Genomic DNA, 24,977 nt, shown 5'->3' with positions numbered 1-24,977 from the left:
TGACAATTGTATAAACAAATATAGGCTGAATAAGGCAGAAAGAATTTTAAAAATATTTAATTTTTTTCTTTTAGTTTTTTTTTAGCTTTTGTGTGCTTTGTTTAAAAAATTGTTACTTGTTTTTGTTGTTGTAGAGAAAAACATTAATTTTGGTACTACTTAAAAATATAAATATGTTTTCTTAAAGGATTGCTTTTGGGTAATTCTTGTAATCGTTGTTAATGCTTATAGTAATATAAAAAAGGTATGATTGGTATAGATTTTTTAATAAGTTTTTTTTCTTTTTGTTTTTCTTTTAATTTAATTTTAAATTAAAAACTACAGCCTCGCATAAAAATAATTTTCAACTAATTATATATGTATATATATATGTGTGTATATATATTTCTTTTCTTTTTTTTTTTGTATTTTCGACATTTTCTTTTTTCGTTCGTTCAAAACTGTATATGGTGTAATTTAATGTATACATGTAAAAAAAATTCTTTTGTAATAGTTAATAAAAAAATATTATTTTTAAATTATATATTTCTTCTTTACAATAAAAAAAAATAAATATAAAAAAATAAAATAAAAAATACAATAAAAATGACAAGAAAATATTTGAAACACATAAGTTAATATTAAATTAAATAAACAAAGTAAAATATTAAAAACTTATTTGTTTTTTGTTTTTTTTTTTTTCATTTCTTTTTAAGTTAAAAATTTGTTTGTGTTTTTATATATTTAATATACTAAAACATTTGTTTATGTAAATAGTTTAAAAAGTAAATTACTTATTTAAAAAAAAGTTAACAAAGTTTATTTTTATTATAAAAAAAAAATAACACAAGTGAGTAAATAAAAAATAATGTCTTGGAAAACCAGCCTTATTTAAAAAATAACATGGGGAAATTGATTCAATTAAAAAGGAATATAATGTGTTTACAGATTAAATACATTTACGAGCTAACAAAAAGTAAAAACTTTTCTTTAAAATAATATAATAAAAAAGGAAAACATAACAAAATTAAAAAAGTATTAAAATAACAATATTTATAGGTTTTGTTTTTAATTATGTTTTTTTTTTTTTTGTTTTTGTTTTTCTTTACATTGCAACGTTTTTAAAACATTTGTTGTTTTTTCTTTTGTATTGTTAAGTTTAATTGTTTAAAGGCAAAAAAATAATAATTAAAAAAAAGAAACAATTTTTGTTTTTGTAAATAAGTTTGTTATTTAGTGATGAACTATATATTAAAAAAAAAAAAAACAAATAAAAACGATTTGAATACAAAGAGATCAAAATATTTTATAAATTGTATGCTTGGTTTTTGAGATTTATTTTTGAAAAACAAAAAGTGTTTTTTTTTTTCTTTTTTAATTTTTAATCGAATATTCTGTTTCATTTTTTTTGATAAAATTTAAATTAGTAAATTTTCATATAAAATAATCTTGTATAAGAAAACTTTTTTTAAATTCTACCGTAAAATCTTTAAGTAATAAAAATAATAAAAAAAGGAATATATTTTAAAATAAAAAAAATCTCTTCATATAATTATATACTATATATGTATGTATATATGTATATAAGCTATAATAATATTGTTGTATATAAAAACGGCCTTTTGTTTGTTTGTTTGTTGTTAATATTTTTAACTACATTTAAAAAAGTGTAAAGTGTAAAACGATGTAGAATATAATAATTTATAATAAAAGTAGTAATAGTTGTTGTAGTAGTTATAATAATAGTAAGAAGAGGTGTTTAAAAAAAAATATGATTTTTTTGGCTTTTGGCGGCGTAAATTCAAAATTTCGTCGTATCTTTGGAGGCGTTGTTATAATTATGTGTTTATAGTTTTTGTTTCTTTCTTTTGCTTTGTTTTGTTTGTTACTTTATAATTATAATATTAATAAAAAATAATGAAAATACAAAATATTATTGCCTTAAATTTCATCATAATCTATAAAATGTAATTTGTTTTGTTCAATATTATCACCATTTTCATTATAAAGCTGCTTGCTAATTAAAGGCAAATTGAAATTCATTGCTGCTAAATCTGCTGTTGACACCGCTGATGCTGATACTGCTGCTGTTGGTACTGCTCCTGTCGAAGTTGATAACGACGATATATTTAGATTTTTACTAACAACCGTATTATTGGCTGTAGGAAAAACTTTGGTTTTCAACTGAAGTTGCGACTGTGACTGCGATTGAGATTGTGGTTGCGGTAATTGTTGTTGTTTTTGAATCAAATTTTGCTGTTGCTGCTGTAGCGGTTGTTGCTGATGACGATTATGATATTTGTTTATATTTAAAGTTTTTCCACATTGTAACAAATCGTTTCTTGCACTCAGTGCTTTTCTTTTTTGCAATCACTGAACATACAGAGTGTTGAGCACTAAAACATGATGGTTATTTTTAGCCAAAGTAACAACATAACCTTCCGAAGTAATCTTTAAACCGCAGCAACGCGATACCTGTGTTTAAATAAATTTGTAATTAAGTTGGAACATGTAAATAAAAATGTAAAAAATTAATGTCAAAATCTATGGTACTTTTTTCATTAAAACGTATTGAAATGTGGATAGATCTACAACCATATGTTTTTTCCACATTAGTTCCCCGTTTTTCTACCACGCTTTTTAAAAGTATATAAATTCTTTCTTTGATTTAAAAAAAAATACAGAAATGAGGAACAGTAAAAATTCTATAAAGGCAAGAAAATGTAAGAACTCCAAGGGATTGATAAATCTGAAGAGGATTTGTTCAACTTATACTTATCCTCATATATATAACAAATAATTATACACATATAATAATGTTATAGTTTACAGGATTTTTGTTTAAATTTAGAAGTGAAGACTTACCTTGACATGTGGGCACTCAAACTCCGATTGCAATATGCCATCACGCGAATAGCAAGCAACATGGAAACGATTGCCATGAGAATCCCCAATCAATATGTCACCAGCATTAGAAATGTCAATTCCATTGGGGAAACAAGTAACTTTTTCATTACCAATACGATACTGGAAAGTACCGTCCTCGTGGAAGACAGCTACACAGTGGCCTTTAAAATCACATACGTAAAAATCGTTGTCTGGAAGACAAAATTTAATATTGTAAATGTAAGCGTGTGTGTTTATGCATTTGGCTTTCGTATAGATACCATACCTCTAATAGCGATATCCGAGGGTTCACGCATATAGTCGCTGCAATCAAACCAACGTACCAACTCGCCATCCTCGGAAATGACGAAAACAGTGGGTGAAACACTGTCGACAGCAACAATATGCCCTTTAGACGTTACAGCCAAACCAGCTACAATATCTATGTATCTGTTGAGCGCAGAACAAGTTAAAAAGTTATAGTAATATTCAATCCGGTTTTGATCGCCAAAGAAAAAGCTTACCTGATGGCTATTTTACGCATAAAGTGACCACTCTTGGAGAAGATCTGCATACGAGAACGTTCATTGCCACGATCGCAAACCACAAATTTGCCGTTAGTATGCATTACAGCCACTTTGCGGGGATACCATAATTGACCCTCCTCCTTGCCGGGCACTCCAAAGTAGAATTTCAAATTTCCGGACTTGTCGAAAATTTCAATGCGATGATTGTTAGTGTCGGCGACGATAATTTCTTCGTCGACACCCAAGCAAAAGCCATGAGGAGAATTAAACTGTCCCTTGGATGTACCCAGCGATCCAAACTTGCAACGTATTTGCATTGGGGTGGCCTTGTTGCGACCGGTTATTATGCTGGTTGTATTGGGCGGCGGGGGTGGTGGTGCATGGAAACTAGTCATGCTCATGTCATCAACTGAGCCACCACCATTGCCACCAGGACACATCGGTGGTAAGGTGGGCAGACTTGGCGATGGTGCTGTAGGTAGGCAGTAATCTGATAATAAACAATCAATTCCAGTTGGTGAGGCTCCACTCGATAAAAGCTGATTGCTTGTCATGTCTGTGTGAAAATCTACTTGTAATATGCCAACAACAACAATAACAATAGTTATATTTATAACAAAAAATAACACGCGCCGCCATCAGCACAACAACAACATCAACAAACAATCAGTTTATTTTATTTTATATATATTTTTCGATTTAATAAGTACGTTTTCCGTTTAGTTTCATAGTTTTTTTGGTAATTTGTAATTTGAGTTTTTAACATAATTGTATATTGTATGAAGTATTATTGTTAGCCAGTGGCAACAAAAAATATTTAATTCATTAGAAAAAAGAACATTTAAAGAAAACAAAAAATCGCGTACTCAACACAGTGGTTGGTGGTAGGCAATTTGGCAGGTAATCATCAGGTATATTACAATAATAAAATTAATAATGGATCGTGGTTTAAGGAAGAATTTTGTTTTAGTTGTTTTAAATTTTCATCAATGACAGTGAGTTGGAGTGTGTGGTGGTTGGTAGTGGAGTGGAGTTGGTATGTTTTTTTCAGTTAACCAAAAATTAATAGCATTAATAATACAAATTGTTGACAACAGCATAAAAAAAGAAAAATAAAATAAATGCAAACAAATTAATAAAAAAATATAATCAAAGAAAACAAACAATAATAAATTGTTTATACATATGCGTTAGAGTGTACCGTGGACCACTTTTTCGAGGAACACCTCTCAAACGATGCGTTTTAATGTACTAAATACGAGAAAAATAAAAAGCATTTTTTTTGAAAAGATCCTGCGATTAAAAATCTTGATATCAGTACAATTGTTCAAAAAAAGCATAATATTTTCGAAAAGGTAATTTTGAGGTTATCGCAGGAAAAATAATTAAAATTTTTGTTAGTGTATTTCTGGTCCGCAAAACGACTTTTAGTGTATTATAAGGGGCAAATAATTTTCAAAAAAATCTAAAAAATTATATTTTTTAAACATTTTCTGTATAAGCTAAAAATTAGGACAATTTTTACACTTATTTCGATAAAAAGCGAAAATAATATTCCTCTCCAACCCACTATAAATCATTTTGTGGACCGAACATACTCCACAAAAAAATTTAAGATTTTTTATCCCGTAATCTACAGAAAATTACGGAATTTTTGAGTCCCATTTCGAAAAAATAAAAGATATTTTATTTTTCAAAAATTATACTGAGGTCAGGATTTTCAATCGCTGGTAGGGAACTGAGGACCAATCGAAAAAAAAAAAATATTTTTATTTTCCTCGTGTTCAGCACATTAATACGCATCGATTGATGCTGTTACTCGGGACACTCTAATATACATATGTATACTAAAAAAATAAAATAATAAATCGTATGTATGCAATTACATATGTATGTATGTTCTATTGATAATTGGAATTTTATTAAAATTTATTCAAATTATCAGCAATGAAAAAAAGATATAGTATAGATAGATATAGTAAAAATAGTTTAACAGAAGTAGTGGCGGATGAATAATTTGAAAATATAACAAGTTTTTTGATATACATAAATTTCGTATCTTTAGTAGATCATTATTGATTTCAACAGATATTAAGAGTTTTTACAACAAACTTTCTCTCCTATCAGCTAGGAATATTGTTGCCTTTTCACAAAAACTAATTACAGAGAGACAATTATGCTCTAAAGTTTTTATGAAGGTCTTAGCTGTAATAAATCGAACTTAAAAAATCTATCTCTATTTGTCATTTAGTCATTCTCCACCAAAGATTGGCAACTAATCGAATGTTCTCCTAAGAATGAACTCTCAGCTTTAGTGAAGCTATTACAAAATATTTTAGAATCTTCTTGTTCAATACTACATGGGTACCTTACTACAAAGAATGAAAATCGCAATTGTTATCGGTATTGTATTACAAAATGGTCTTCGGAATCTGGTTCAAAATTTAACTTATTTAAACATATTTTTGTGAAAGCAATTTTTTATGGAAACGATACACACACATATGCATACAAATAAAAAAACACAATGTTAAAAAACAAATATTCTCTTGAAATGTGTTGTCAAGGTTAATATGAAAAAGTCGAAAATGAAACTTACCGTTGTTATTTAAGCCTAGCTTAGCGAGAGCTTGTAGATTATTAAAAGCACGTTGATCACCAGAGAGAAGGTCAGCTAAAGTTATATGTTGGTTTTGGGCATTAGAAGCGGGAACAATCGACTGGTTGGAAGGTACAGCAGCCGGTCCAACTAGGGCGTCGTTAAGAGTATCAGGAGTATTTTCGGTAAGACTGGCAAGACGAGATAAATTGTATTCGAGTATACTGTTGTAGCCTCCATTTGGTGGTCCACCGCCGACACCTCCAGTTCCGCCGAGAGAACCATTCAGACCAGCAGCAAGACTGTTATTCATTGGATTTGCTAGAGAGTTAAGACCATTGGACGGTCCAGTACCGTTCAAAGCATTCAATCCCTGGGGGCCCATAAGTGGTCCACCGTTCAGACCAGAACCCAACTGTGAGCCACCCAAAGCTCCATTTAAGCCAGCGGAAGAAGCATTCATGTTATTATTGAGATTATTACCAGCCCCTGAGCCAATGGACCCAATGCTATTGAAACCATTTACCCCGCTGTGATGTGAAGAAGTGCTACTTTGATGTTGCAGCTGATGATTATGGTGAAGCATACCCGACTGACCTTGGGGTGGGGAATCTGGTGTAAGAACATTTGACATCATAAAACCATTTCCCAATGCATATAAATCACCATCGAATGAACTTTGCATAGAAGTTGGCAAGGAAATCGGACTGCTAGCAGTAACTGAGCTGGTCAACTGACCCTGGGAGCTGTTAGAGCAATTCATTCCCACATTGCCGCCTCCATTGCCAACACGACCACCGTTCATCATATTCGGTGGCATGCCAGGCAATGTTGGTGGCGGAGTGCTTTCTTTTGGAGATGGAGGAGTAGATTCAGTGCGAAACTTGCCGAACATCTCTTGGGCCACCTGCTCAAATTTCTCCGCTTTCGTATCAAAGGTCAACGAATAATTTATATCGCATTTGGGTGTAGTATTGATCAAGTTAATAAATTGAGTAGCAATCAACTTTTTCATGGACAAAAATTCGGTAGCATTAGCTTGTTCCAACACACGATTGGTAAACTTGCAAGTGTTTTCGATTTTACCCATAGTATTTTCAATATTTTGCATTAGATCCATTATTTTCAACTCCCTTTCTGAATGCAATTTTTCAAGTTCAATCAAAGCCTGATCGCGACATTTCTCCAAAATCTTCTTATAATTTTCAAAAGTGTCCTGAATGAGATCTCGAGCAGAATCATGTTGAGTTTGAAGTTCAGTCAATGCACTGGACAAATTAGCAGCAGCATCATCACAATATTGCACCTAAAATTAAATGCAAACATTACTTATTTAATTTTTTTTAATGAAACTTTAATTAGCCTAGGAAGATGTGAACATTTTTATTTAAAAGAAAAAGGCTGATTGAGATTTTTTTCGTTGTGATATCGAACAATGTAAAATGTTCGAATTTTTCTTACCTTTGATTTAGCCTCCTTCATTAAATTTTCAACATCTCCACGCACCGATTTCTCAGCAGATCCAATTATATCATAATGATGTTCACTACCCTTATGGTCAGCAATCAAACAGTCATTGCATACCGGGATTTGACAATTAAAACAATAGTACTTGAGATTCTCCGATACATGAACGTTACAATAAAGTGGCTTATGTATAACCAAGGGCTTATCACTATCGGCCGACTTTTGCAAATCTTCAAGTTTAACAACTCCATGATTCTCAAAACATCTCATATACTTGTGGGCATTATCGCAACCACTGCACAAAAAATTGGCACAATCATTGCAGCGAGAAATAGCATTCTCCTTACTTTTACATGAAGTGCAATGCAGTTGTTCCGATTCGATTGTTGCCAAGTCCAAAATATTGGTTAAAATATAATCGCATGTCAATGATTGAATACCCTTGACACCAACCTATAAAAGTGAAAATATTAGTTATAACATTTTAATATACGAATATGAGTTATATTAGATAAATAAATCAATCTTGCAATAATAACTATAGCTACAATAATGATTTGCTTTGTAGCAAATTTGTAAGCCTATTAGTTTTTTCTTAGCCTGTAAGTTTTTTCTTTATCTATTCAGTATCATTTAAAAATACTCCAAACTTAAATTTTAATAATGTAAACATTTAAAATGATCAAACTTACCACAGTAACTTGCTTGCAAGTAGGACACTCAATATGCGACTTAGCAGAACTTGTAGAAATATTTTCTCCGGCAACAGAAGAAATAGAAGACGATGAAGAAATATTGCCTGATTCGTCGTTTAACAACTTCGACAGACAAGATTCACAGAAGACATGAAGACATGAAAGTACACGAGGCGATTGCAAGCGGGAACTACAAAACAGGAAACAATGTTTGTGCTATGATTTAAAAAAAAGTTTATGATAGACTTACCTGCAGATCTTGCAATTTTTATCAACACCGCCTTCTCCCAATGAACCGGATGAGTCTTCTAATGAACCAGACTCCAATTCAGTTCCAATGTTACTTTCAAACACCTCACTAAACATATTGCCCCCACCGAAGCTTCCCAAAGTTAGGCTACCAGCAACTGAAGACGAACGCGACGAAACGCTTCTTAAATCCTTTGCAATCACGTTGCTAGCCAGAAGGGTATCGCTTAAATCCAATGAATTGACGAGCTTATCAACAATTGAATCCACAGTGGAAGCACTGCAATTAGAAGCGGATTCTAATGCTTTGGTAATAGGGGGTAAAGAGGATTCAAAAGAGTTGGTAGCAGAAGTGCAGCTATTAGTGGTGGCAATGGTAGTTATTGTAGAAGAGGAATTGGAGGCGGAGCTATTTAATATACTAGGTGCGTATTCCTCGAGAGTTGCCATATATAAAAACTCTTGAACCGTGCTTGATTAAAACACAAGGTGATAGATACGATATATGAAGGAATTCTTAATAATTTGTATTTGTATAATAAGGAACGTTGAAAGGGTTAATTTTTCTCCCCGATATATTTAGTTAAGTAATAGATATTTATAGTATTTTTCTTTGTTAAATAGAATGTTAATTTTTATATGGCCGTAATTTTTTATTATTTAATATTTTTTTTGTTTAAATGGCATAAAACATTATCTAATGCAATAAATTTCAAAGCAAGTCTTTGGATTTTATTGTTGTATTTTCTTCGAGAATATCCTGTCTTTTTTTATTTGTATTGATGTATGTATGAACCGATCATCCGCCAAAAGCCACTTTTGAAATTAATATTAGTTTTACTTTAGTTTTGCAGTTTTTCGTTTTATGCAATATTTCAATTCATAAGTTTGTGTTTTTTCAATTAAAATCGAAAAATTACAATGAATAAATATTCGTTATACTTTTTGGTTAGTTGGTTGATTATTATTATTTTTTTTTTTAACAATTTATATGTAAATTGTTAATAATTTATTGATTTATTTAAAACTTCTTTTTGGTATTTTTTATTAAAAGAATCACGAAATATTTGCAATATTTGTTGGTTATGTGAATTATTATAGTTTTTATTTTGATATAACTCTTTATTTTTTTCTTTTGTAATTATTGGTTGATGTAATTATTGCATTTATTTTGATGCTTCACAAAAAAACAATGTGCCACCGCCTTTAGCTTCAAAAATATGATGCAAACAGCAAAAGTGTCTTTAAAAGATTTCAAAATTTGCTGATTGTTTTCACTTTTTTAAACAATATATGTTATGTACTTTAAAATTGTTTTCACTTCCCCTGGATTTTATTTCCTTTTTGGTCTTTGATGAAAAGAATCCTTGTATTGGCCTCGTTTGTTTATATCCCTTTAATTATTAGTCTGCTTCTTAATCATCCTGCAAAATTTAAATATAAATTCATTTAAAAATTTTTACTTGAATTCACATTAAACGCTATGATTACTTATAAAACAATTTTTTATTATATAACAAGTGAAAGACAAACTCAAAAACTGGCTTTTTATACCCAGAAAAAACTTGTTGTGCTATATATTTCCCAATAAATTTTCACATTATTCCGATTCGCATAAAATTTTGTTATAATTTTCCCCATCAATTTCCATCTCATCAATCTTACTGGATGTTTGAATATGTAATTAACTCAAAATATGCACTCGCTTGACTATTAATAGTAGTAAATTTGCTTTTAACAGAAACTTAACATTTTAGAGACAACAAATAATTCTGAAAGTTGAGGTATATATTTTTCGTGAAATTTTTGGCATAAATTACAAACATTATAAATTTTAGTTCTTGTCAGGTCATTTACATTGTGTTATATTTAAAGAAATAAAGTTTCAAGTAATGGATATTTTCAAAGGGATAATATTATTTATAATGATGGACGTTCGTAGAACATAGTTAAAACAAATTTTAAGTTATCACACTATTGAACTTAACGTGCGATATGTATCTAGTACATAATTGATTACATGACGTTCTCGTTATTGCTATTTTTCAGTCGGGTTATTTGGACTGAGTACTAGAAAATATGTGTCAGTCTTTCATATATTAACACCTACTTTATTCTATAGTTACCCAGCAAAAATAATTGATGTCATACTTTACAGACGACATCTTAATCGCATCCAAAAATGTGATTACATATTTTTCGCTTTTATAAACCAACCCAGCAAAAAAAGTGTGGAAAAAGATGTAGTATTTTCACCACAACTAGTAACCCGAAGTGATTCAAATTCGGGTGAAAAACCTATGAATTTTACATTAGCGTGTCATTGGAGGGATGTTGTTCATTTTTGACATCTATGAACTGGATCTAATCTTATTATTAGAAGCAGTAAAAATACGATAATTGGATGTTAAAAATAAACCACATTCTTTTAATGACAGGCTTATGTAAATTTCATTTCCCCATTTTTAACTGGGTTATTACTTGTGAGGAAATTTTTGGTTTCTAAAAGCGAAAAATATGTTATCGCATTTTTAGATGTGAATAAGATGTCGTTTGTAAAGTATGACTTAGGTTAGTTTTTGCTGGGAAATATTTCCTTACAAATGAAAGCCCAGTTAAAAGTGAGGAAAGATATGTAGAAAAGTCACTACAAATAACTTATTCGAAATACATCAAACTTTGCTGAAAAAACAATGAAATTTACATAAACATGTCATTGAAAGAATGTGGTTTATTTTTAACATTTAAATATCGAATTTTTACTGCTTCTAAAAATAAGATTAGATGTAGTTCAAAGTTGTCAAAATTGAACAACATCCAATGACACCCCAGCAAAAAAGTGTGGAAAAAGATGTAGAATTTTCATCACAACTAGTAAGTGCTTCCGAAGTGCTTCAAATTCGGGTGTAAAACCTATGAATTTTACATTTGCGTGTCATTGGAGGGATGTTGTTCATTTTTGGCAACTTTGAACTACATCTAATCTTATTTTTAGAAGCAGTAAAAATCCGATATTTGGATGTCAAAAATAAAACACATTCTCTTAATGACACGCTTATGTAAATTTCACTACTCTTTCACCAAATCTTGATGTACTTCAAATATGTTATTTGTAATGACTTTTCCACATCTCTTTCCTCACTTTTAACTGGGGTTTCATTTGTAAGGAAATATTTGGTTTATAAAAGTGAAAAATATGTAATCGCATTTTAAGATGTGATTAAGATGTAGTTTGTAAAGTATGACATCAATTATTTTTTGCTGGGACGCTAATGTAAAATTCATAGGTTTTTCACTAAAATTGGAAGTATGTTATTTGTGGTGAAAATTCTAATTATTTTTCCTAACTTTTTTGCTGGGTAGTTAGTTTGAACGGATTTATATACATTAGACGGACTCAAAAAAATCGTGCTTGAGTTGCGCCCTCAAAATATTCGCGGTTATGTAATATGTTACCCAAAATATTTTGGGTTTAGTGGTGTCCATTCGTGAGCTGGTCAGTTTTCAAGAAAATATCCTATGGGGTACAGGATTTTTCATGTTCAATTCAATATTTACTTAGCTTCAAAGTCTATCGATGGCCGTTCGTGAGCTGGGCCCAAATTACGGCATACGATATCGATCGAAATCTCAATAGAATCTAAATGGAGATTTCGATTGATATCGTATGCCATAATTTGGGCCCAGGACCGGTTACAAAAAAGTCCCTTTTTAGTTATTTTTTTTTTTAATTTTACAGTTTTTTTCTTAAAAAAAATATACAATATGTGTTATCGTTAATACATCATTGTACACGGCTTAAAAACACCTTTCAAACGCTACCCCATACAAAACTAAAATTAAAAAAAAAATAATTCAAAAATTCCTTTTTTTCAATTTGGTCCAGCTCACGAACGGCCATCGCTATACTACTTAAAATATTTTGGGAATCATTATAAAACAAAGCAAGGTAAATTTTAAGTGGGGTAACAAAACCACGTTTCTGCTTTCCATACAGAGTGATTCGGTCTAATATACATACATCAAATTCGAAGATATACACCTAGGCCTCTATCGGACCTGTTGAGCGCTCTTTAACCAATGCCTTAGGAGGGAATCGAACCCACAACTTTCGGTCTACCGGATGTTATAAAACATTTAATTATGTTTAATCAAAACGAATTTTTTTCATTTATGCCGATCTTGTAGTCAACAAAACAAAAACCAACAGTATGATGCATGCAACCATGACAAAATAAATTTGTAATTCTATTGTTCTATGACGTGTGGACTATCTGCATTAACGCCGTCTTAGGTGTATAATACACAAACTTACATATGTATGTAAAAATATACATATTTCTTAATTGCTTAAATATATACATACATATATTTATCGCTCATTTACTACAATATTCGGGTTTTTTGAAGTGAGAGCTAAAAAAAATGCGTAATACTAAAGTTTTAGGTATGAGATTGATTTTTTGTTGTAAACGTAAATACAAAAAATAGATAAGGAACACACTAAGCTCTACTATATGAATCTGGTTTAATTTAAGTTATTTAAAAAATTTCATTAAACTTTCAAAGCCATTTTTCTCGAAACGGCTTTTTTGTATTTTACTACGTTCACATATTCGTGTTTTTTTGAAGCACATCCTGTTTATACAAAAAAAACTTCAAATTTGACTCGTTTTTCCATACATTTTTAATGTTCAATAACCTCAATTCGACGTGTTTAATTATAAAACACATAATGTTTTTCAGAACAGGAATGATTTTTTCCGTACTTATTTCTCTATTTTCAACTAACTATTTATAAGAACTTGTCTTTAAAGTTCGAGTTAGTTAATCGGCCCAATAGGTATTATGTAGTATGTGTGGCAGCTAGACTCCATTAGTGAAACCTTCGCAAGACAATCACACAAACATTTTGTACGAAGTTGGTCTACTTGAGTAAAATTTCCTTATAGTGTTGTCAACTAAGAACGATTGGTCTAGATTTGATAATCTGTTTATTTGAATAAATAAATAAAATTAATAATTAAAACTTAATTGCATAAAATATAATATTTATTGATATTAAATCTTAGAAAAAAATACCATGTGAGTTAAGTTTAAATACCCAGCAAAAAATAATTGATGTCATACTTTACAAACGACATCTTAATTACAACAAAAAATGCGATAAAATATTTTTCACTTTTATAAACCGAATATTTCCTTGCAAATGAAAACCCAGACAAAAGTGAGAAAAGAGATGTAGAAAAGTCATTACAAATAACATATTTGAAGTACATCAAGGTTTGGTGAAAAACCAGTGAAATTTACATAAGCGTGTCATTAAGAGAATGTGTTTTATTTTTGACATCCAAATATCGGATTTTTTTCTGGTTCTAAAAATAAGATTAGATGTAGTTCAAAGTTGCCAAAAATTAACAACATCCCTCCAATGACATTCTAATGTAAAATTCATTGCTTTTTCACCCGATTTTAAAGCAATTCGGATTATTAGTTTTGATGAAAATATTACATCTTTTTCCACACTTTTTTGCTGGGTAACATAGGCCAACGAAATGAAGGTTAAAAAAACCTTTGAAACCAACTTGACCGGATTTCATGAATTTCAAGGTGCCGAAAGCGAATCTAATATAGTTTTTTCATATTACCCACAGTTTTCTTGGAATATAGAATGGGATATTTAGTTCATATAATACATACATTTTATATAATTATGAAAATATATTTACGCTTAAGGGTTAATTTGTATTGTTCCGGTGTCATAAATATGGGATCATTTAAATTGGTTGAAAAGTAAATAATATTTCACTACGTTTTCATGAAAATTTCCTAATATTGTATAATTTGAGTTTGACCTTCACATTATTCGGCTTTACTAAAACTTCTGATACATGTTTCATATTATCTGCAATTTTTTATTCTGAAAAGGTTTTTTTATAAAGTGCATAATAGTAAAGAATTAAGCCTGATTTTCAAATATGTTACGAACAAATTGTTTTATTTTTGCGAAAACCTCAGGTACCGTCGATTTGTGAGATTGTTTTTTTACTATTTGATTCCCCTACATACTATCCTTGAATAACATGACTACTTGATTCCCCTACATATTTTCTTCAATCCTTGAAAAACATTAGGATTTTCGAAAAATCGTAAAATTATATTTTAACAAAATGTTTATATGTTTGAAATTGAAGTTTTAAAAAAATACAGTTTACGTTATCTAATGAAGATTAAAGCTCACATTGAAGTAAATACAAATTTGTTAATTGTAAATTCTTGATTTTATTAGAATATTTTCCAAATAATATTTTTTAAAATTAAAAAATTAAAATTTTTTAAACATTTCTCATTTAAGTGTTTTGTGACAAAAGGATCTGAGGCATTTGTAATAACCAGGGAAACAAAAAGATGCTCTAAAACAAGTATGCTCAAAAAATAAAACTTTTAAAGATTTTTAACAAAAAATAAACAATATAATGTCTCATTGTTTTAAGATGGACCTTTTTCAATAATTATAGAGACTAAATATTCTATTTAGAAACTAATTTGTTAAAGTTTAATATGATTCCATTTAACTAATTAAAAAAAATAACTATAAAATAAAGCATAAAAACGTGAATATGCCTTAAATATATTAAAATCAAATCATTCAAAACTATGCTCTTATGAATAAAATGTGCAAAAAATATGCGCTGCCAAAATTCTGAGAAAATCTTGTTTAAGACTCTACACGGCGCACCATTAATAACATTAATTTGCATATTTTAATTTCCCTGTTAATAACTTTAAAAATTTTTAACCGATTTCTGTGTTTTATATCTTATTGGATCGTTAATTGCACACATATTCATTCCAATTATTTACTATTAAGATCGACAAATATAATTTTAGTACGAACATTTTTGCAAAAATCATTTTCCTCTTCACAGCCGTGGCGGCACAAGTTAACGTTGGCCAAATTTTTAAATTTTTATAACTTGTTAACTTATTTAAGTATATAGCCAGAGACGGCCAATATTCGCAACTTCTGTAAAAATGCAGAATTCAATATTTGTGACACAAGTATACAGTCGCGGTTACTAAAAGACCAAAATGTGTAAAATTCTTGCATGATTTATTATTAATAAGTTAATTTTTATTTTTAATTATTAGTTATATGATTATAGAAATTTTAATTTTAAATCAAATTAAAATTAAATACTGTAACCTATGAATTTTTCTACATAGACCGTGTGCCAAACGGCAGCAAAGTTCTATTGTAAAATAAAATTTTCTTATGGTGGGAAATATTATCACTTTTGCTGTGCCAAACGAAATCTTTTTTGATTACATTAAATTTTGACAATTGTCACTAATTTCACAAGAAAATCTGCATTTATTTTAATAAAAGAAACACTTTTATAGATTTTTTTTTAATAAATTTCTACAATCACAAATGTATTACAAACTAAAATAATAAAATATTTTATTTTTTGGATTTTCAAATTATTCTTTTCATTTGTCAAAAATTTATATAGCTCTATGAGCTAGTAAAATTTTATTCACCTCATATCTATCAAAAATTTACATTTTCAAGTAAATTGTTACCGATTGGCACACACTCTCATTCATTAATAAAAAATAAATGAAAAGTAACAAGGGAGAGTCCCATATTCGACTGTGCCAAATCTCATATACCCACCATCAAACTGTATGCCGTAAAAGGACGATATGTAGCTTTTCCTTACCATTATTAATAAGGTTTTAAAAGTCACCATAAATATCGTGACCGTTTAGCAAAATATTGGTGGTCAAAGATCACTAACACTTTTTAACACGCTAATATAATTTCTATAAAGAATTAAATTTCCTATATTTTAGGTACAGACTTTTTTTGCATATCATTTGTTATTTTCTTAATATTTTTAACGTCGGTAGTTAAAAAACATTTGTTACGAAAAATTTTAAACATATAAAAATAAGTATTATTTTGCACAGCACTGTATATTATGGTGGGTCGAAAATAGGCTTTTCTCTCGGATCAACTTCTAATAGCGAAATTATGTTGTGTTTTAACGTTAATGGAAGAAAATATTATGTTGCAGTAGGATTTTGAATCTCAATTTCTTATGGCTTTTGGATAATAATAAAGTTTAGTGCTCTTTTTGTATTATTTTCACTTTTTATAAAAAAAAATTTAGAAATTCGTTATATCGAGTACATAATTAAAAAATATAAGGTACTCAATAGAAACAATTTGCCGGTTCGTTAAATCGCGAATTCGCTAAACTTAGTATTCGTTAAACCGGGAAACCAGTGTACTTAGTTTAGCGAATTCGGGATTTAATGAACGGGCAAATTGTTTCCATTAAGTACTTTATATTACGAATAAACGAGAAAATTTTGTACTCGATATAACGAATTTCTAAAAAAAAATTCTATAAAAAGAGGTGAAAATAGTATTGAGAGATCACTAAACTTCATTATTAACCAAAAGCAATAACATATTAAGATTTTATGTAAGTTCAGTACCCAATTCAATGGGTACAAAATCTACAAATACACAAAATAAAATGAAAATTGGTATGATTATCAATAAAATCAAATAGAAAATACATTTTGTTTTTACACTTTGATTTTTACATTTAGATTTGAAATAAAATGAAACTTCAATTTGAAAAAAATTTAAAGAAAAAACGTGAATTTTCATTTTGTTTCTGTTTTTATTTGAAATTTGTTTCTGTTTTTCATTTTTTTCTTTGTTTAAATAAAAATAAAACTCAAATAAAATGAAAAAATCCAATCGTTTTGAAATTTTTCAAAAAATTTTAAAAAATTATACGATTTTCAATTTTCAATCAGTATTTTCAGTCAGTTTTATTACATTTTGTATCTACGCTATAATATTTTTAATTTTATTTGAAAAATTCGACATGTCGTTTTACTGAATATTATGATGGGTAGCCGGCTTAAATAGACATACATTTTAATATAATTTTTTTATTTAAGGGAATATTATGATTATTTTACTAATAAAGTGAGAAATGGAATTGTTTGTAATAAAAATTACCGTAAAATACTTAGAATTTCACATCGATTAAAATGGGGATCAAATCCCTAATTTGTTTTTTTTTATTAGAAAAGAATTCATTTTCGAAATGAAACAACTTTACCTTCATTAAACAAAAAATATTGTTTTTTACCTAATTTTAAAATATTTCATAAAATCTTTAATTTTGGTTTGATTCTAAATTTAACAAAAAAAAACTAATTTCTATCTTTTGCACACAAAATTGTTAAAAATATTAAGAAGAATTTGTCCACATTATTGTAAATAGAAAATAATCCCAGGAAAAACTTACATTAAAAGGTAATGAGTTAAAATGATAATAAAATTTCTTTTCACTACTACTTCATTAGCATTTTAACACATTGTGACATTGGAGGCAAGTACTTCCACTTAAAGCAAATAAGAATAAAAAAATATAAACTTTAGAATATTTTATCTATGCGGCATTTGCCATCGACGAGTCTCGTGCATATCCGTGCAAAATAAGATTTCTCCGACAACGCTCTAAAGTCCTTAATATTTTTATTTGGTCGATTATTTTTGTAGATATAAATAAATATGAATGGGAAATAACACTTTTAAAGGAGATTCCCTACTTTTGAGACCTCAAAAACATATTTTTTTACATATTTCTCGCATCATAGAGAGATGTTATTGTTTATATTTCCTCGCTAATTTCCGGTTTAAACCTATATTTTACAGCATTTTCTATCAATTTCTTGCAGCAGCACTTATTTCAACAATTTGTCTACAGCTTTTAACTTGATCATGAAATGTTTTTATCGTTTTTCTGCTGCCTCGGCTGCAATGTTTGCCTCTGCAATTTTTGGACTTAAAATTATAATTTTTAATGAGATTGTTTTAGAATTACATATAATAAAAAGCCTTAAACTTACTATTTGGATAGATTTCAATTTGAAAATTGTCCACAAATTGTTAAATTTGTATATTTTTGCCAACTGGCTTTATTTTATATCACACCTTTTTATAGGTATACCTTAGTTTAAATTTATATTAAAATAACGAATACTGACGTGTTGATTATGATAATAATGATATTATACCTATTCATAACAGATAAATAAAAAATTTCAGATAATTTTTCTAACTCAATTCATTGTAGGAGACATTTCAACTGGAGAGAAACTTTGACAGTACTTTATTATATGGAATACCATTGTTGTTATAGGAATTACAATAACCGAGAAACTTGTAAAAAATTGTATTTTTATAAACTTTTACTCCAAATATTTTCTAACTCAATTCATTGTAGGAGACATTTCAACTGGAGAGAAACTTTGACAGTACTTTATTATATGGAATACCATTGTTGTTATAGGAATTACAATAACCGAGAAACTTGTAAAAAATTTTATTTTTATAAACTTTTACTCCAAATATTTCGCTAAGCGTAGGTATATGGGATTAAATGTTACTTTTTACCCCACCCCTTAATTAAGACCCCAACACTAAACCCTGTACCAACATTCACTTAGCTATCTAAAATTCCACAGCTTGCTCATTTTTTTTCAATAATTTTCCTGGCCTATTAAAGGATTTTTAAAAACGAGATAATCGAAAATGTAATGATCCATTTTATTATACTATAATTAAGACGTAAAACAGAAAGTTTCAAAATGTTATCTCTACTAATACTGAACATTGTATGAGGTGTACGAACCTTTAATGATTACGTTAGTAATATTATTTGTAAGCCATTACTAGACTCCTCAGTAATGCAAACAGTTTGTAGTAGTCATTGAAGAGTAAGTTGTTGTACGAACCTTTAATGATTAGGGTGGTAATATTATTTGTAATTCATTACTAGACTCCTAAGTATTGCACAGTTTATAGTAGTCATTGAAAAGTAAGTTGTTGATTAAGTACCTGCATTTGCAGTTTAACTTGAATTTAGTTTTTACTTTACCTTTGCTATCTTAATACAATTTCCCGACATACAAATTCCAATATAAACATGAAATAAACAATAGAAATTATAAAAATATTTATTAAATATGAATGCAGTCGCGACTTGCAGTCTGGGGTAGAAAAAATAGCAACATCGTTAGAACACAACTACAGCAATTACTACCATTGCTACAATAACAAATACAGCTTCTCTGCTAGTGCATAATATATAAAACAGATTTTTACCCTAATTTACCATGGGGAACATCCATACACCTATTACGACGACCACACGTTTCCTCGTCCGTCTCCTTTTCCAATAACTACTTTTACACCCAGTACGAAAACAGAACAGAACGTAATTATCGTTTCTGTTTTTACACGACGAATACACAAAAGAGCACAAAATTCTAACATGGAATCTCTGAGTAGACAAAAAAAAATAAAACCAACACAAACTCAAAAATACTTTTATATGTATGAAAAGTAAAAGAAGAGGCACACACACTCATTTGAACACTTTACTGGGGCCAATTGTGTCCTTGAACAAAATTTTTCCACCTTCTCTCATTGCAACGACGCTTTCCCATGCCCTTCATTTAAATAGTTATAGGAAAATTATGATTTTTAAACACTTTTCATAACAAAATTAGATTTTTAATTTTAAATCTTTTAGATATTTTTAATTTCTTTCTTTCGTTTCGATCTCTACGTCTGCACAAAAAGAACTTTTTCACACAATCACACACATTTTTTCGTCCGCTAGGTTCTTGAGCTCGTGGTAGACTCCAGAATTTTTTCATTCTTTTTCTTTCTAATTATAATGTAATTTTTACAATATTTTTCACACTTAATTTCATAATTTCACAACTTTCACATGAAAAAGTTTTTAAATTTTAACTAATATGTATAATTATTTGACTTACCTATGCCATTATAAGATTTTTCACAAAAATTAATGGCAGACAAAAATCAAATCAAGTACTGTAGTGTGAAAAAATTTTTTGTCTCTGCAGTAGTATTTTTCTACACTAAGCAGGGTTGCCCAGCCTTCCAGTCAGTGTTGCCGTAACAACTTGAAATTATTTGCGTGTTCTAAAATTTATATTTTTGTGTGTTTTTTTTAGTTTAAAATATAGTATTTATATATTTATAAGAAATATATTCTGTTTCAAAGTTTTTAACAATTTAGTTTCAATTGTTTAAACAAATTTACAAATTAAAATACGTAAAAATACAACTGTGTTATAAAAAAATTGCAACAATTTTTTCATGAAGACTGGAAAATTGCGCCGGCCTAAATGCGCGTTGAATCATTCCAATATAATATCAGCTGTTACAAATTAGCAGAGGCCTGCGCCGACTATATTTAACGGCGGCAGCGGCTGACGCTGAAAATCACGGCTGTAAGCCGTCTGTCCAAATTTTCAAAAGCATATTTGATATTAATATTACGTTATTAAAATATATTAATAATGGTGAAAAAGAAAAGTAAATTGTATATCTGTTTTAATATTTTAAAACAATTAAACAAATTCTCAATGCAAATTTTTATTTTGATCAAAATTTCGAATTTTATAGGTATTTGAAATAATAGAAGAAGATAAGACACTTCTTATTTTTTTAATGTCATAAATCGTTGATTTGGAACATGGAATTTTTCGGCAACATGCCTGATAGTTTTCCCTTCATCAAGACTTTGTGAAATAACAAATTTTTCCGTTAAAGTTAGTGTGTTATGTTTGCGTTTATTGTTTGCTATGAAATTAGACAAATACGCTTGCGGAAGAATGAACCAAAACTGAAGTAATGATATTGCAAAATGTAAATAAAAGTAAGAATAACAAAACATGCGTGTTAAAAAGGGGAAACCCACGGAATTTAATTTTTTTCTTGGATAAAAAATTTTTTCCGGATTGTAGAGGTAAAAATTTTAAGTTGTCCGAAATGTAGAAGCGTCCTAATTATTAGAATGACCAGACTGGCGCATGTCCGGTCTGTCGAAGTTGCACTGTATTTAACACAGGAAAATGTCAAAACGAAAAAATAATATTTATAAAATTTTCAAATTTAAACAAATATTATCAAAATTATTACGTTTCCACGACAATTGGATCTTCGCTCCGGAACGACCCGAGTCATACTCGGCCAAAGATTGTCAACCCAGCGACAGCTGTATCAGCCGAAAGTTTTTTCCCCAGGAAAGAACTATCGGCCACAGTCGAACTGTTACAACAACCAAAAATATTTATTTTTAATTAATTTAATTGAAAAAATTAAAATGAAATAATGTGGAAAATAAAAAAGTGCAGTTGTATGAAACCTGATGGAATAAACAAGTTGGCTTTTAAAATTTCGTTTTTGAAAAACCAACTAGGTTATCATACGTTTGTCCGGAGAAACCCCACCAAACGATCTATACCTTCATATAGGAAGTCGAGCACCCCTGAGGTAAAAAAAGATATTAACTCCAATAGTTGTAATAAAAATACCAATATAGCAAAGAAATTCCACATAAATAAGGAGTCAAAATCGTTTTGTCAAATTTAAGGGGATCGGTTAATAATTTAACCTATCCCCGATATAAGGTCCACCTCGGGAAATTACTACCGCTCATAACTGGCTTAAAAAATGTATAGCTATAAAATTCAACATAACAACTTTTATATGAAACAAAATTTATCTGTTGAATTTTGTAAGGGTCGGTCCACAGTTGACCCTACCTAAAATCGCAAACAAATTATGCCATCCGATTTCTACACTTCCAACTTAAAGTTCTATATATGTTTTTATCGTGCACAAGATCGTCCGATAACAGTTATATATCATTTTCTATATACTGCCATAGTAATATTTTTTGTGAAAAAAAAGTTTGTTGTTGTAGTACACACCCTAGAACGATGAAATCCTAAAAAAATGTATGCCATCCGATTTCTACACTTCCAACTTAAAGTTCTATAGAGGTTAAATCGTGCACAAGATCGTCTGATAGCAGTTATATATAATTTTCTATATACGGTTATAGTCACATTTTTTGTAAAAAAAGTTTGTTGCTGTAGTACACACCCTAGAACGATGAAATCCACAAAAAAAAATTATGCCATCCGATTTGTATATTTCCAACTTAAAGTTCTATATAGGTTTTTATCGTGCACAAGATCGTCCAATAGCAGCTATATATAAAAATTATATATACATACTTCCATAGTAACATTTTTTGTAAAAAAAAAGTTTGTTGTTGTAGTACACACCCTAGAACGATGAAATACGGAAAAAATGTATGCCATCCGATTTCTACACTTCCGACTTAAAGTTCTATATAGGTTTTTATCGTGCACAAGATCGTCCGATAGCAGTTATATATCATTTTCTATATATGACCATAGTAACATTTTTTGAATGTTTTTTATTAAAACGCATTCTGTAACGATATAAACCCAAATATATTTATATTTTATCAGATTTGTTCCTTTCCACATTTATATACATATTTTAATTGATCAAAAATATTTTTTTTAGAGTAACTCATGAAAATCAATTTTTTGTGAAACTTTTTCACGTGCATAAACACATATTGAAAATGTAAATAATGAAAACGAGTTTTTGCGTCTTTTCCACGTGCAGAAACACATATTTGTAAACAAAAATAACTCACCACACCAAAAAATGTGTATTTTGATAAAACAGCTGTTACGGTTTCTTTTATTTTTCACGAGCACACAAGTAATATGTTCCCAGCGGGAAAAAATGGTAGGACTTCGATTTTTAGGCCTTCTAAGAGACATATTTACTCATTCTAAAAGATTCGATACTCATTCCTCATTGCCTTCTCGCGGAAGATATTCCACAAGCACAAAGCTCCCCCTTCTTGTAGGATTCATGCACATTACAAGTTGCATTGCAAAACAATGCCAAACAAACAATTATTAATATTCAAACATGATTGGGTTTGCAATTATTTTTATATATTGGCTCTCTAAAATCGACACTATAAAATTTATTTTGCCCTCTTTTTTTTAAACCGCTACCTGAAAACAGAAGAATGTATTTTTTTACATTCCAAATAAAATTTAGTCTTTTGCAAAACTTTATGTTGTAAAGTTCTCGTAAAGTAGGCTTTTATAATTAAAAATACGCATGTGCCAATTTCTTATGTTTAATGTCGAATTTATTAATAATGTCTTCCCTAATAACCCATGCTTCCGCATGCTTTGTAGAATGTCTGCTTAGGTAATTATATTAAAAGTCTTAGGGCCATAATCTCAATCTCTGGTTATCGTTTTTCGGAACGATATACTGCCCGTCAGCGCAATTTTGTTTTCTCAATAAAATTTTATTATTTATACTATCGTTAAATGCTAACAGGAACTCATCATACGGTTAATAATTTATCGATACAATAAATTGACATAACTGTTACTTTTTCAGTTTTAAAAAACAAAAAATTTTTTATATCCACAAATAAAAATAAAATAATGAACAGCAGAGTTTTTGAATTAATCTCAATGGAAGAGGAATTTGAAGAGATTCAGCCTCAAGAAAATGCTGAGAGAATCTATAAAAATAGACGAAACTACCTTGAGGATATGGATGAAGATAATTTTAGAAAGAGGTTCCGAATTTCCAAGTCAACATGTAAATATATCCTTAGCAGGATTAGCAAACAATTTTATCTAAAACGGAAAGGTGAGAAATAGCATAATTCAGTGATAATGTGGTTAATCTTTTTTTTTAAGAAATTTTGCATTATCACCAGAAACCAAACTTTTGTTAGCTCTGCGTTTTTACGCTAGTGGTAGTTTTTTAATAACTGTGGCCGATTTTTGTGGACTGAGTATATCATCAGCAGGTCGAGCAGTTAAAGATGTTTCACGAGCAATTGCTTCACTATCTAGCGAATTTATTAAATGCAAAAAAATATTAATGAGTTTTATAAAACTGCAAAATTTCCGAAAGTAATTGGTGCGATCGATTGTACTCACGTGCGCATACAATCTCCTGGTGGTGATAATGCAGAACTTTTTCGAAATCGAAAAGGATATTTTTCCATTAACGTTCAGGCTGTGTGCAACAATGAACTTATTTTTCAAGATATTGTAGTAAGGTGGCCCGGATCTTTCCATGATAGCACAATATTTAATAACAGCCGTTTAAAATTTAGACTTGAGAATAAAGAATTTAAAAACACCTATACTTTGGGTGATAGTGGTTACAAGGTATGTGACTATATGATGACCACTGCTTAACCCTATAACAAATTGTGAAAAGTTGTATAACGAGTCAGAAATAAGAACTCGTAACGTTATTGAAAGATGTTTTGGAGTATGGAAACGTCGATTTCCAGTTTTATCAATGAGGATGCGAATAGCTGTTAACACTGCAATGACTGTTATCGTTGCCTGTGCGGTGCTTCACAATATAAGTACTCAACGAAAAGAACCCCTTCCTCTTGAAGAACATCCCGACATTAGTAATGAAATTATTGAAAATGATAACGAAGTTCATGAAAATGCAAATAATAGAAATTCAAATGCCAGAACCGTTTTAATAAACAGTTATTTTGCAAGGTAGTAGTATTTTTTTGAGATATTTTGGTCTAATAAAACTTATATTACAAA

General features: G+C 29.4%; 1 protein-coding gene and 1 pseudogene across 2 annotated transcripts; one reads left to right on the top strand and one right to left on the bottom strand.

Moving 5' to 3' along the window:
- Positions 1-384: 384 nt before the first annotated feature.
- LOC119599973 (brain tumor protein) lies at positions 385-20,436 on the bottom strand. 2 transcript variants are annotated; one of them, XM_037949964.1, is made up of 9 exons: positions 20,286-20,436; positions 8,404-9,826; positions 8,151-8,343; positions 7,453-7,911; positions 5,992-7,297; positions 3,390-3,882; positions 3,152-3,315; positions 2,845-3,077; positions 385-2,454 (listed from the first exon to the last, which is right to left on the bottom strand). In XM_037949964.1, exons 2-9 carry the CDS (start codon positions 8,850-8,852, stop codon positions 2,350-2,352), a joined length of 3,402 nt encoding a protein of 1,133 aa, XP_037805892.1. In that variant the 5' UTR covers positions 8,853-9,826; positions 20,286-20,436; the 3' UTR covers positions 385-2,349. The 2 variants fall into 2 exon arrangements, with proteins under 2 accessions (XP_037805892.1, XP_037805886.1); XM_037949958.1 differs by having other exon boundaries at positions 1,579-2,454; positions 3,390-3,960.
- Positions 20,437-23,864: 3,428 nt separating this feature from the next.
- LOC119600086 lies at positions 23,865-24,930 on the top strand (annotated as a pseudogene).
- Positions 24,931-24,977: the final 47 nt, after the last annotated feature.

This window comes from Lucilia sericata, unplaced genomic scaffold, assembly GCF_015586225.1.
Source record: "Lucilia sericata isolate MDLA Ls3-8-SP2 unplaced genomic scaffold, ASM1558622v1 Contig000003F_arrow, whole genome shotgun sequence".
Lineage (NCBI taxonomy): Eukaryota > Metazoa > Arthropoda > Insecta > Diptera > Calliphoridae > Lucilia > Lucilia sericata.
Note: the sequence above shows the minus strand (reverse complement) of the source record. Positions and strands in the feature narration are given on the sequence as shown.

Excerpts from the sequence above, each read along its gene's own strand:
- LOC119599973 (XM_037949958.1), bottom strand. The coding sequence starts at position 8,852 with ATGGCAACTCTCGAGGAATACGCACCTAGTATATTAAATAGCTCCGCC. Across the intron at positions 3,961-5,991 it reads GCTAGGCTTAAATAACAACG|ATTTTCACACAGACATGACA; the intron begins GTAAGTTTCATT and ends TATTACAAGTAG. Across the intron at positions 3,316-3,389 it reads ATGCGTAAAATAGCCATCAG|ATACATAGATATTGTAGCTG; the intron begins GTAAGCTTTTTC and ends TGCGCTCAACAG.